Source organism: Nomascus leucogenys, chromosome 24, assembly GCF_006542625.1.
Source record: "Nomascus leucogenys isolate Asia chromosome 24, Asia_NLE_v1, whole genome shotgun sequence".
In the NCBI taxonomy this organism is placed as follows: domain Eukaryota; kingdom Metazoa; phylum Chordata; class Mammalia; order Primates; family Hylobatidae; genus Nomascus; species Nomascus leucogenys.
Window position 1 is genome coordinate 28,239,152 of NC_044404.1, and position 12,012 is coordinate 28,251,163.

The following is a 12,012-nucleotide window of genomic DNA, read 5'->3' on the forward strand; positions in this document are numbered from 1 at the left end:
GTGTGTGTGTGTGTGTGTGTGTGTGTGTGTGTGTGTGTGTGTGTGGTTTTTTTTTGAGATGGAGTCTCACTCCGTCACCCAGGCTGGAGTGCAGTGGCACAATCTCTGCTCACTGCAAGCTACGCCTCCCGGGTTCACGCCATTCTCCTGCCTCAGCCTCCCGAGTAGCTGGAACTACAGTCGCCCGCCACCATGCCCAGCTAATTTTTTGTATTTTTAGTAGAGACGGGGTTTCACCATGTTAGCCAGGATGGTCTCAATCTCCTGACCTCGTGATCCACCCACCTCGGCCTCCCAACGTGCTGGGATTACAGGTGTGAGCCACCGTGCCCGGCCCCATTTTGTTTTCCATACAATTCAATATCAATCAGAGTAATTCTTTTGTACACTGAAATGAGGGGCTTGGTTTGAAAAAAGACCTTCCCCTCTCCCTGCCCCTAGAACAACCAGGATTGGAAGGTGCCACCATTGGTGCTGCCTTCTCTTCCCACAGCCTGTAACTCGATGTTTTGTACTTCACTGAATTGCGCTGGTTAGAAACTTCATCGACAGTTTGTGGAAATCATCCGATTAAACACATTGCTTAAAATGCTGTTGCTGTGACTTCAGAGACCCAGCCTGGGGAACCTTAGGAAACCCTTGTCTTCAGTTGCTCGCTTCTGGGTGTGCTCCCTTCGAAGGCCCAGATGAGACAGGGAACACTTGTGGGCACACAGAGCGGGCATCTGATGTCCTGATGCCCTGTGGTGTTTGGCATGTGTTTGGCACGGGGGCGTCTACAGACCAATCAGCATGGCGTGAGGCCCACGCCACCCAAACCTTTCATTTTCCAAAGAACTAGCTGTCCTTCACCCAGTACCATGGTGTCCTAGCCTGTCTGTATGTGTTGGTGGTAATATTCTTTATAATAAATTTTTATAACCACCCCCCAAAAATATAGTATATTATACGTATAATATACAAAATATGTGTTAAACGACCATTTATGTTATCAATAAGGCTTCTAAAGTAGGTTATTAGTGGTTAAGTTCTGGGGCAGTAAAAGTTATATGTGGGTTTTCAACTCCAAAGGATTGGTGCCCCTAACCCCCGTGTTGTTCAAGGGTTAATTTTATTTTAAACGTAAAATCAGAAAATGTTTGGGGCTGGGCATGGTGGCTCACGCCTGTAATTCCAATACACTGGGCAGAAGGATCACATGAGTCCAGGAGTTAGACACCAGTCTGGGCAACAAAGTGAGACTCCATCTCTGCAAAAAATAAAAATTAGCCACACGTTGTGGTGCATGGCATTAGTCCCAGCTACTTGGGAAGCTGAGGCAGGAGAATGGCTTGAGCCTAGGACGTCAAGGCTACAGTGAGCAGTAATTGTGCCACTGCCCTCTAGGCTGGATGGCCAAGCGAGCCTGTCTGGAAAAAAAAAAAAAAAAAGAGGTTGAGCGCAGTGGCTCACGGCTGTAATCCCAGCACTTTGGGAGGCCGAGGCAGGAGGATCACTTGAGTCTAGGAGTTTGAGAGACCATCATGAGCAAAATACTGATAACCCATCTCCACAAAAAATTTAAAAATTAGCTGCATGTGGTAGCATGCACCTGTGGTCCCAGCTACTCGGGAGGATGAGGTGGGGGAATGGCTTGAGCCCAGGAGGTCGAAGCTATAGTGAGCCATGATCACACTACTGCACTCCAGCCTGGGTGACAGAGCCAGACCCTGTCTCAAAAAAATTTTAAAAAGAAACCTAATTTTAGAATTTCTACCATTTTAAAATTTTAACATTGAACAGTGTTTGAGATGAATATCAAATTGTTAAAATAAACTATACAGAGATGAATACTGACCATCTAGATGGCGAGAATTAAATCAGATCATGCCAGCTTTGTAAATTATATTCTGAAAACTTGTGAGTGAAGGAAACCAGATGTTGGAAAGACTTGTAAAATTTCAACTGAACCTTTATTCTGAAGGCATTATGGTAGAAAGGATCACGGACTTTGAAGTCGGAGAGATGTAGATTTAAATCCCAGCCTGGCCAGGCGCAGTGCTCACACCTGTAATTCCAACACTTTGAGAGGCTGAGGTGGGCAGGAGTTTGAGACCAGCCTGGCCAACATGGTGAAACCCCATCTCCACTAAAAATTAAAAAATTAGCCAGGCATGGTGTTGCATGCCTGTAATCCCAGCTACTCAGAAGGCTGAGGCAGGAGAATCACTTGAACCCAGGAGGCGGAGGTTGCAGTGAGCTGAGATCACACCACTGCACTTCAGCCTGGATGACAGAGTGAGACTCTGTCTCAATAAATAAATAAATAGGTCAGGGACGGTGGCTCACGCCTGTAATCCCAGCACTTTGGGAAGCTGAAGCAGGCGGGCCACTTGAGGCCAGGAGTTCAAGACCAGCGTGGCCAACATAGTGAAACCCCATCTCTACTGAAAATACAAAAATTTGCTAGGCATGGTGGCCTGCGCCTGTAATCCCAGCTACTCGAGAGGCTAAGGCAGGAGAATCACTTGAACCTGGGAGGCAGAGGTTACAGTAAGCCAAGATCATGCCACTGAGAGCAAGACTCCATCTCAAAAAAAAAAAAAAAGATTATTGCATTGTTGAAGAAGCATTAAAAGTACTAAATTAACAAATTTGTAATAAGTCAAGGATGCACAGAATAAGTGAATAAATGAGCCAAATAGAAAATGAATAGCAAAATAGTAGACTTAAATTCAACTATGCCAGTAAAAGCATTAAATATAAATGGCCTAAACACTCCAATTATCCTACCACGTTGGGAGACTGAGGCGGAAGGACCACTTGAATGAACCCAGCAGTTTGAGACCAGCCTGAGCAACATAGTGAGACCCCGTCTGTACAAAAAATTAAAAATCAGCAGGGCATGGTGATGCATGCCTATAGTCCTAGTTACTGAATAGGCTGAGGTGAGACGATTGCTTGAACCTGGGAAGTTGAGACTGCAGGAGCTGAGATCACACCACTGCATTCCAGCCTTGGTGACACAGCAAGATCTTATTTCAAAAAACAGCAACTCCTATTAGATAATTGTCAAGCTGGGTGCAGCTGCTTACATCTGTAATCCCAGCACTTTGGAAGGCCAAAGGTGGGAGGATCCCTTGAGCTCAGGGGTTTGAGATCAGCCTGGGCAAGATAGCAAGACCTTGTCTGTACTAAAAATTATTATTTTTTTAATTAGCCAGGTGTAGTGGCACATGCTTTTAATCCTAGCTGCTCTGGAGACTGAGGCCAGAGGATTGATTGAACCCACAAAGATAAAAGAGTCCATTCAAAAGGGAGATATAATAACTCTAAATTTGTATATACCTCATAACAGCTTCAAAGTATATAAAGCAAAAATTAATAGAACTAAGAGAGAAATCACTTTCTCTTTTTTTTTTTTTTTTTTTTTTTTTTGAGAGGGAGTCTTGCTCTGTCGCCCAGGCTGGAGTACAGTGGCGTGATCTCGGCTCACTGCAAGCTCCGCCTCCTGGGTTCATGCCATTCTCCTGCCTCAGCCTCCCGAGTAGCTGGGACTACAGGCACCCGCCACCACGCCCAGCTAATTTTTTGTATTTTTAGTAGAGATGGGGTTTCACTGTGGTCTCGATCTCCTGACCTCGTGATCCGCCCACCTCGGCCTCCCAAAGTGCTGGGATTACAGGTGTGAGCCACCACACCCGGCCATCACTTTCATAATTAGAGATGTTAACATGCCTCTCTCAGTTACTGATAGAGCAAGCAGACAACAAATCAGAAGGGATCTTAATGATTTGTATATGATTAACCACCTTGACCTAATTGGCATATTTAGAACACCATGCCCAACAACTGCACAATACACTTTCCAATTACACATAATTGGAGATAATGTATTATAAATTTGGAAAGAAATAACTGTAAGCTTCTGTTGTTTATTTGTAACTTGGACCATATTTGAGATACATAGGAAAAGCATTAAATATAAATGGCCTAAACACTCCAATTATCCTACCACATTGGGAAACTGAGGCGGAAGGACCACTTGAACCCAGCAGTTTGAGACCAGCTCGGCTCACTGTAACCTCCACCTCCTGGGTTCAAGCGATTCTCCTGCCTCAGCCTCCCAAGTAGCTGGGATTATAGGTGCCTGCCACCATACTCAGCTAATTTTTTTATTTTTATTTTTTATTTTTAATAGAGACAGGGTTTCCTCCTGTTGGCCAGGCTGGTCTCGACCTCCTGCCCTCAAGTGATCCACCTGTCTCAGCCTCCCAAAGTGTTGGGATTACAGGCATGAGCCATCGCATCTGGCCTCATTTTTCTTTTTCGTTTTTTTGAGATGGACTTTTGCTTTCACCGAGGCTGGAGTGAATGGAGTGCAGTGGTGTGATCTTGGCTCACTGCAACCTCTGCCTCCCAAGTTCAAGATTCTCCTGCCTCAGCCTCCCGAGTAGCTGGGATTATAGGCATGTACCACCACACCCAGCTAATTTTTGTATTTTTAGTAGAGACGAGGTTTCACCATGTTGGCTAGGCTGGTCTCAAACTCCTGATCTCAGGTGGTCTGCCTGCCTCAGCCTCCCAAAGTGCTGGGATTACAGGCATGAGTCACCATGCCTGGCCCCTAGTTCATTTTTCTTCAACAAAAAAGCAGCCTATAGCCAGAGAATGTCTGCCTCTGTCTCTTTTAACCTCCATGAGGTTTCCAGACAATAATCTGGTATTGGGTTTAACACACCTGGCTGACCTTAGGACCCTAGGCTGACCTGGAGAGATTTTTTAAAACAGATTCTCAAGTCCTACCTCCTGGAGATTCTGTATTTTGAAAAGGCAATTGGGCTGATTCCAAGTATTTGGACAGATTTCGGAGTCTTGGAAATAATGTACTGCTTGTCCTGGAGAGTAGGAAAAAGAGGGGAAGGAAGGAGGGAGAATATGAGGATATGAATATGTGTGTGTGAATTTGAGATAACTGAGTCAGGGCCAGGTGTGGCTCAACCCCAACACAGGAGGTAAGAGGAAAGAAGGACATCTGCCTCTAAAAGTTTTGTAAACGTGAAAATCAAGCGAATTTGCATAAGAAGCAAAGAAAATGTTGCTCTCTTTGTTTTGTGTTCAGTGGCTTTTTTATATACATATTTTGCATGTGTATCAACTTTTTTTTTTGAGACAAGGTGCCCGTATTAAGCCATTCTTGCATTGCTATAGAGAGATCCCTGAGACGGGATAATTTATAAAGAAAAGAGCTTTATTTGGCTCGTGGTTCTGTAGGCTGTACAGGAAACATAATGCTTGCAACTGCCCTGCATCTGGGGAGGTCTCAGGAAACTTACAATCATGACAGAAGACCAACCAGGAATAAGCATGTCACGTGACCAGGGCAGGAACAAGAGAGCAAAGAGGGAGACGCCACATACTTTTAAACGACCATCTCTCACGAGAACTCACTCACTGTTGCTAAGGCAGCACCAAATGGATGGTGCTAAACCATTCATGAGAAATCCACCCCCGTGATCCAGTCACCTCCAACCAGGCCCCACTTCCAGTACTGAAGATTACAATTCAACCTGATATTTGAACGGGACACATATCTAAACCATATCAGTATGGCTCTGTCGCCCAGGCTGGAGTGCAGTGGCACGATCACAGCTCATTGCAGCCTGGACCTGCTGAGCTCAAGTGACCTTCCCACCTCAGCCTCACAAGTAGCTGGGACTAGGCACATGGCACCATGCCCAACTAATTTTTTTTTTTTTAAGAGACAGGGTTTCTTCATGTTCCCCAGACTGGTCTTTCTTTACCTAAAAGAGAAGCCAGATGTCGTTGCCAGTGTCTGTAATCTGAGACATTCTCATAATTTCAACTATTTGCCTGTAATCTCAGCTACTCAGGAGGCTGAGGCAGAGGATTGCTTGAGTCCTGGAGTTGAAGGCTCAGTGAGCTGTGATTGTGCCACTGCACTCCATGCTGGGCAACAGAACGAAACCCTGTCTCTAAAATAACTAGATAAATAGAGAGAGAGAGAGAGATAAATAATCAGATTCTGGTGTATTTCATGTAAAGTGTTAAAGTAATTGAGACCTAGAATGTCTTTGAATAAGTCATGCAACTAGGAAGAGTCACTGTCCTCTTGTCATTTCCATCTTTTGCACTTTAGTAATGAGGACGCTATTTTGCCTAAGTCTCCTGAGCATAGCAAACTAATGCATCAGTAGTCATCATTGCATTTACTGTGGTAATTATGATTGTATAAATCTAACCTTTATTGAAAAACTTCCCTAAACCTCCATCAATCAAATGAGAAAAAGATTGAATTTGGCAGTTGTTTCTTGTAAAAATTTAATGCAGTTGGTTGTATATTTTCTCTTTTGAAAATACCTAGTTTTAAAAGAGAGAGAGGCCAGGTGTGGTGGTACACACCTTTAATCCCAGTGCTTTTGGGAGGCCAAGCAGGGAGGATCTCTTGAGACCAGGCATTTGAGACCACCCTGAGCAATTTGGTGAGACCCTATCTCTACAAAAAAAATTTTTTTTGTAATTAGCCAGGCGTGATGGTACATGCCTATAGTCCTGGCTACTCAGGAGGCTGAGGCAGGAGGATCATTTGAGATCAGGAATTTGAGGCTGCAGTGAGCTATGATTACACTACTGCACTTCATCCTGGGCAACAGAGTGAGACCCTGTTTCTAAAATAATAATAATAATAATAAATTTTTAAAAAAAGATTTTTTAGTGACTATTATGACCTTTTTACCCTCCTCCAAAAGTATTACTTGCTTCAGATGTGAAATTGTTTACAGTCAACATGTTAGCTTATCATATGCTGTTCCTTGATGTATTTCTACAAAGTAGAGGTTCCACTTTAATTTCAGGATGGTTTTTCCACATGACTTTTTTTTTCTTCCTCTCTAGACTTCTCCAGAGAACCTTGGAACAGTAGGTGGAGTGCAAAGCTGCATTGTGTACCTTCCTGCTTTTTTTTTGTTGCCTTCCTGCTGGTTTTATTTTATTTTTTTTTTCGTTTCTTTAAATTCTTGGCCCCGCCTTGGCTCTCCTGTCTCTGCCATTAAAACTAACTAACTAAACCCTGCATGCGTGGTCATTATGAGGGGTTCATGGCCTTTTATTTCAATTCTGCACATGTATCATGTCAGTTATGTTTTGTGTCAAATCTTTAATGTTATGATTTTGTGTGTGTGTGTGTGTGTGTGTGTGTGTGTGTTTTGAGACAGGCTCTCACTCTGTTGCCCAGGCTAGAGTGCAGTGTCTTAATCACAGGCCACTGCAGCACTGACCTCCCGGGCTCAAGCCATCTTCCCACCTCAGCCTCCTGAGTAGTTGGGACTACAGGTGCACACCACCATGCCCAGCTAATTTTTGGTTTTGTATTCTTTGTAGAGACAGGGTTTCACCTTACTACCCTGGTTGGTCTCAAGCTCCTGAGCTTAAGCGATCTGCCTGCCTCAGCCTCCCACAGTGCTGGGATTACAGAAATGAGCCACTGTGCCCAGCCTATGATTGTTTCTAAAGCACTACTATGGTAGACAAATTGGAATCTCACCTCTACTTTCTGAAAACATTTCCCTCCAATTTAATGTACCCACTTTCTAATGCTTCTGCCCCCCAACTCTGAGCACCTTCCAATACCTAGGGCCCTTTTTGTGAAGGGAGAAAATAATTTGATGAGCAGATGTAAGTAAGGTATTAACAATGTGTTACCTCTCCCTGAACTATTTATATCCTGAAAAGGGCAGGGAAAGGCAATGTTTAATAGAGACAATGATTCACTCACTAATGAGTCAGGAATTCCCTGCCTCAGTAAGGCAAGATCTCATGCATTTGGTAAGACATCCACATTTTGTATACATGCATCTTTAAAAGATGTTGAGCTGGCTCTGATCATTTCACCAGGCTTTGTCCTAAAATGATGTCAGCTTGCTTTGGTTCCTTTTTCTCCTGAGTAATTTATCTGTTAATGGATTTTGATGTTTGGTGTCCCTGTGATGTCTAGGAGTCTCCCTGTCTGCATGATTGTTCATCATTGCTCCGGTCCTTTCCAACTACCACAGGAAGAGAGGGGAAGGGACATTTTAGAGATTATGCTGAAATCATACATTTGCTTCCTTCCCTCTCTTCTTTCCATGTAACAGAGGAAGCAGACCAGCCCGCTACAGAGCCAGGCATGGTCATGGACAGTGTGGAAGCAGGAGACACAACGCCTCCTACCAAAAGGAAGAGCAAGTTCTCCGGCTTTGGCAAGATCTTCAAGCCCTGGAAATGGAGGAAAAAAAAAAGTAGTGATAAGTTTAAAGAGACTTCAGAAGGTGAGATATTAAGGGTTAAATGTGTGTTCTGAGGTAGAATTCTCTATGTGAGACGTATTTAATTTTTCCTTATCTTCCTAAGTTTCTGTAGTCCTCTATTTGAAGAGGGTGTTTAATCTTTTATTCTTTTCTTGTTCTTTTTTTTGTTTTGTTTTTTGTTTTTTGTTTTTTTTTTTGTTTTTTTTGGTGAGACAGGATCTCCCTCTGCCCAGGCTGGAGTACAGTGGCGCAATCACAGCTCACTGCAGATTCAACCTCCTGGGCTCATGCAATCCTCCTGCCTCAGCCTCCCAAGTGGCTAGAAGTACAAGCATGAGCTAGTGTGCCCAGTTAATTTTTAAATTTTTTGTAGAGACGGGGTCTCCTTATGTTTCCCAAGCTGGTCTTGAACTCCTGGGCTCAAGCGATCCTCCCACCTCAGCCTCCCAAAGTTCTGGGATTACAAGCATGAGCCACTGTGGCTGGCCAGAGTTTAATCTTTTGGAATTAAACATCAAAATGGTCATTTACTAAACCTAATATTGTATACCCTCATTCCCAGGTTTGTATTTTGATGGGATATAAGTATCTATTGATGATCCATTGGTGAATGGAGCTCCTGAACTGTAGCAAATCTAAGATGCTTCTTTCCATCAGAACTTGGTGAAGAAAATGACTGAATGAATTAATACATACATAAATAAAATGCTTATTTTCTACTCTGCCCATCCACACAAAGTTCATCCATAAATAACTTACTAGTGAAATTTTCTCTTAAGTTACAATTATGTAAGGCTAGTTTTTTGGAAGTGTTGCTTTCCTGATAGCACAGGTAATAAAAGAAATGTAAGATTTTTAATTTGAAGTTAGTCTGCTAGTTATTTTCTTTCCTGAGAATATAAACTTAAACTACTTTATTCTTTTACCTGTAGAATTAGAATGCTAAGTGTAAGGCTGACTTTCAACTGTCACATTTCTGAGTGCCATTTTCCAATTTAATGTTAGTTTTAGAACGGAAAATATCTATGCGAAAGCCAAGAGAAGAGCTGGTGAAAAGAGGGGTTCTGTTGGAAGACCCTGAGCAAGGTGAGTTTACAAATGAATAGCATATGCCTGTCTCTGTGCACTTGGTCTTTGATTGGGTCTGACTAGAAATTTGAATTTTCTTTCTTTCTTTTGTATTGCTATTTTTGGGTTGGGGGATGGCCTTTAAAAAAAAAAAAGTTCGGCCAGGCGTGTTGGCTCACGCTTGTAATCCCAGCACTTTGGGAGGCTGAGGCAGGCGGATCACGAGGTCAGGAGATTGAGACCACGGTGAAACCCCGTCTCTACTAAAAATACAAAAAATTAGCCGGGCGTGGTGGTGGGCGCCTGTAGTCCCAGCTACTTGGAGAGGCTGAGGCAGGAGAATGGCGTGAACCCGGGAGGCGGAGCTTGCAGTGAGCCGAGGTCGCGCCACTGCACTCCAGCCTGGGTGACAGAGCGAGACTCTGTCTCAAAAAAAAAAAAAAAAAGTTCACCCTTCCTTCCTTGGGGCAAACATTCCTTTCCTCTGTGTACATCCTCAACTTTGTGTCAGCTACAATATTGTGTGTCTTTTTTTTTTTTTCTCCTTGAGACAGAGTCTTGCTCTGTTGCCCAGGCTGGAGTGCAGTGACGCAATCTCGGCTCACTGCAACCTCTGCCTCCTGGGTTCAAGCAATTCTTGTGCCTCAGCCTCCCAAGTAGCTGGGATTACAGGCACCTGTCACCACCCCCAGCTAACTTTTGACTTTTTAGTAGAGATGGGGTTTCACCATGTTGGTCAGGCTGGTCTTGAACTTCTAACCTCAGGTGATCCGCCTGCCTTGGCCTCCCAAAGTTCTGGGATTACAAGCGTGAGCCACTGTGCCTGGCTAATTTTTGCATTTTTAGTAGAGATGGGGGTTTCACCAAGTTGGCCAGGCTGGTCTCGAACTCCTGACCTCAGGTGTTCTGCCCACCTCGGCCTCCCAAAGTGCTGGGATTACAGGCTTGAGCCACCGTGTCCAGCTCATTTTCTTTTTTGAACTCATTTGTCCCCATGCCCATATCACTGCACCAGTCCACCAGTCATTGTTTGTTTAATAATGTCAAGACTTTCTTCAATGTGTGACTCTATGAAGCAAGTTATTATAAATGTGAAAGTATAGTACATTGGTTGCATCTCATTTCTCTTCATCTGAGTTATGTTGCATGAGGCAAAATCTGAAAGCCATATTGTATACTGGCCAGGCATGGTGGCTCACACCTGTAATCCCAGCACTTTAGGAGGCCAAGGCGGGCAGAACACTTAAGGTCAGGAGTTCGAGACCAGCCTGGCCAAAATGGTGAAACCCCGTCTCTACTAAAAATACAAAAAATTAGGAGGGCATAGTAGCGGGCACCTGTAGTACCAGCTACTTGGGAGGCTGAGGCAGGAGAATCATTTGAACTCAGGAGGCAGAGGTTGCAGTGAGCTGAGATGGCGCCACTGCACTCCAGCCTGGGCAACAGAGCGAGACTCCTTCTCAAAAAAAAAAAAAAAAATCATATCCTTTGAAGAATAGGGGAAAGGAACCAAACAGATGGAGTATTACTGTATACTTTTTGGGCTTTAAACCATGTGAATATATTGCCTATTCAAAAAATTAAATTGTATGTATTGAAGATTTATTATCTCAACTGTATAAAAATTAACCAGAGAAAACAAGCTTGAAGGAGCAATTTGAAATATTATTACAATTGGGCCGGGCGCGGTGGCTCACGCTTGTAATCCCAGCACTTTGGGGGGCCGAGGCAGGCGGATCACGAGGTCAGGAGATCGAGACCACGGTGAAACCCCGTCTCTACTAAAAATACAAAAAAAAAAAAAAAAAAAAAAAAAAGGAAATATTATGACAATTGGTTACCTCTGAAGTTGAGGTGGGAACATGGGTGGGCTTTTTTTTTGTTTTTTAATTGAGACAGGGTCTCCCTCTGTTGCCCAGGCTAGTCTCACACTCGTGGGCAGCACAAGCAGTCTTCCTGCCTCAGCCTCCCAAAGTGCTGGGATTACAGGCGTGAGCTGCTGTGCCCAGGCACTATGCGATGTTTTCTTTCTTTTCTTTCTTTTTTTTTTTTTTTTTGTATGTGACTTAGTTATGAGCATGTATAACTTTTGTTTTATATAACTCTATTTGTTTTTTACATTAGGACACAAAATCTTCTTAGTATTTAGGTAGTTATGTACTACTATAATGATTCCATTGTAGCACCTCTGTGGCCCTTGCTTTGCTTTCTTTTTTGAGGGAGTCTCGCTCTGTCGCCCAGGCTGGAGTGCAGTGGCGTGATCTCGGCTCACTGCAACCTCCATCTCTTGGGTTCAAGCAATTTTCCAGCCTCAGCCTCCCGAGGAGCTGGGATTACAGGCATCTGCCACCACACCTGGCTAATTTTTATATTTTTAGTAGAGGTGGGGTTTCACCATGTTGACCAGGCTGGTCTCGAACTGCTGACCTCAAGTGATCCACCCACCTCAGCCTTCCAAAGTGCTGGGATTACAGGTGTGAGCCACCGTGCCTGGCCTGGCCCTTGCTTTTTTGATACAGCTGTTCCACTTTCCATGGCCTTTCTTTTCGCCTTTCTTGCTCACTTATCATAAACCACATACATTACTTATTTCTTGTTTTTCACCTTCAGTCTCTTTTGCCCTACACTCATGGCAACCTCTGCCTCCTGGGTTCAAGCA

The 12,012-nt window shown here is 43.8% G+C and overlaps 1 protein-coding gene across 5 annotated transcripts in view; it reads left to right on the plus strand.

Annotated features, from left to right (window-relative positions):
* PHACTR4 (phosphatase and actin regulator 4) overlaps window positions 1-12,012 on the plus strand; it is a 131,473-nt gene that overhangs the window by 79,052 nt on the left and 40,409 nt on the right. For 2 of the 5 annotated variants that reach the window (XR_004028413.1, XM_030805270.1), the window contains exons 3-5: window positions 6,895-6,918; window positions 8,133-8,306; window positions 9,291-9,371. Coding sequence is in view for 4 of the 5 variants with exons in the window: in XM_030805270.1 (XP_030661130.1) it covers window positions 6,895-6,918; window positions 8,133-8,306; window positions 9,291-9,371 (279 nt within the window). In the remaining variant the exon portion in view is untranslated. Of the gene's footprint in view, window positions 1-6,894; window positions 6,923-8,132; window positions 8,307-9,290; window positions 9,372-12,012 lie in introns of all 5 variants that reach the window. The other 3 variants (XM_030805271.1, XM_030805269.1, XM_030805272.1) reach the window with 2 other exon arrangements.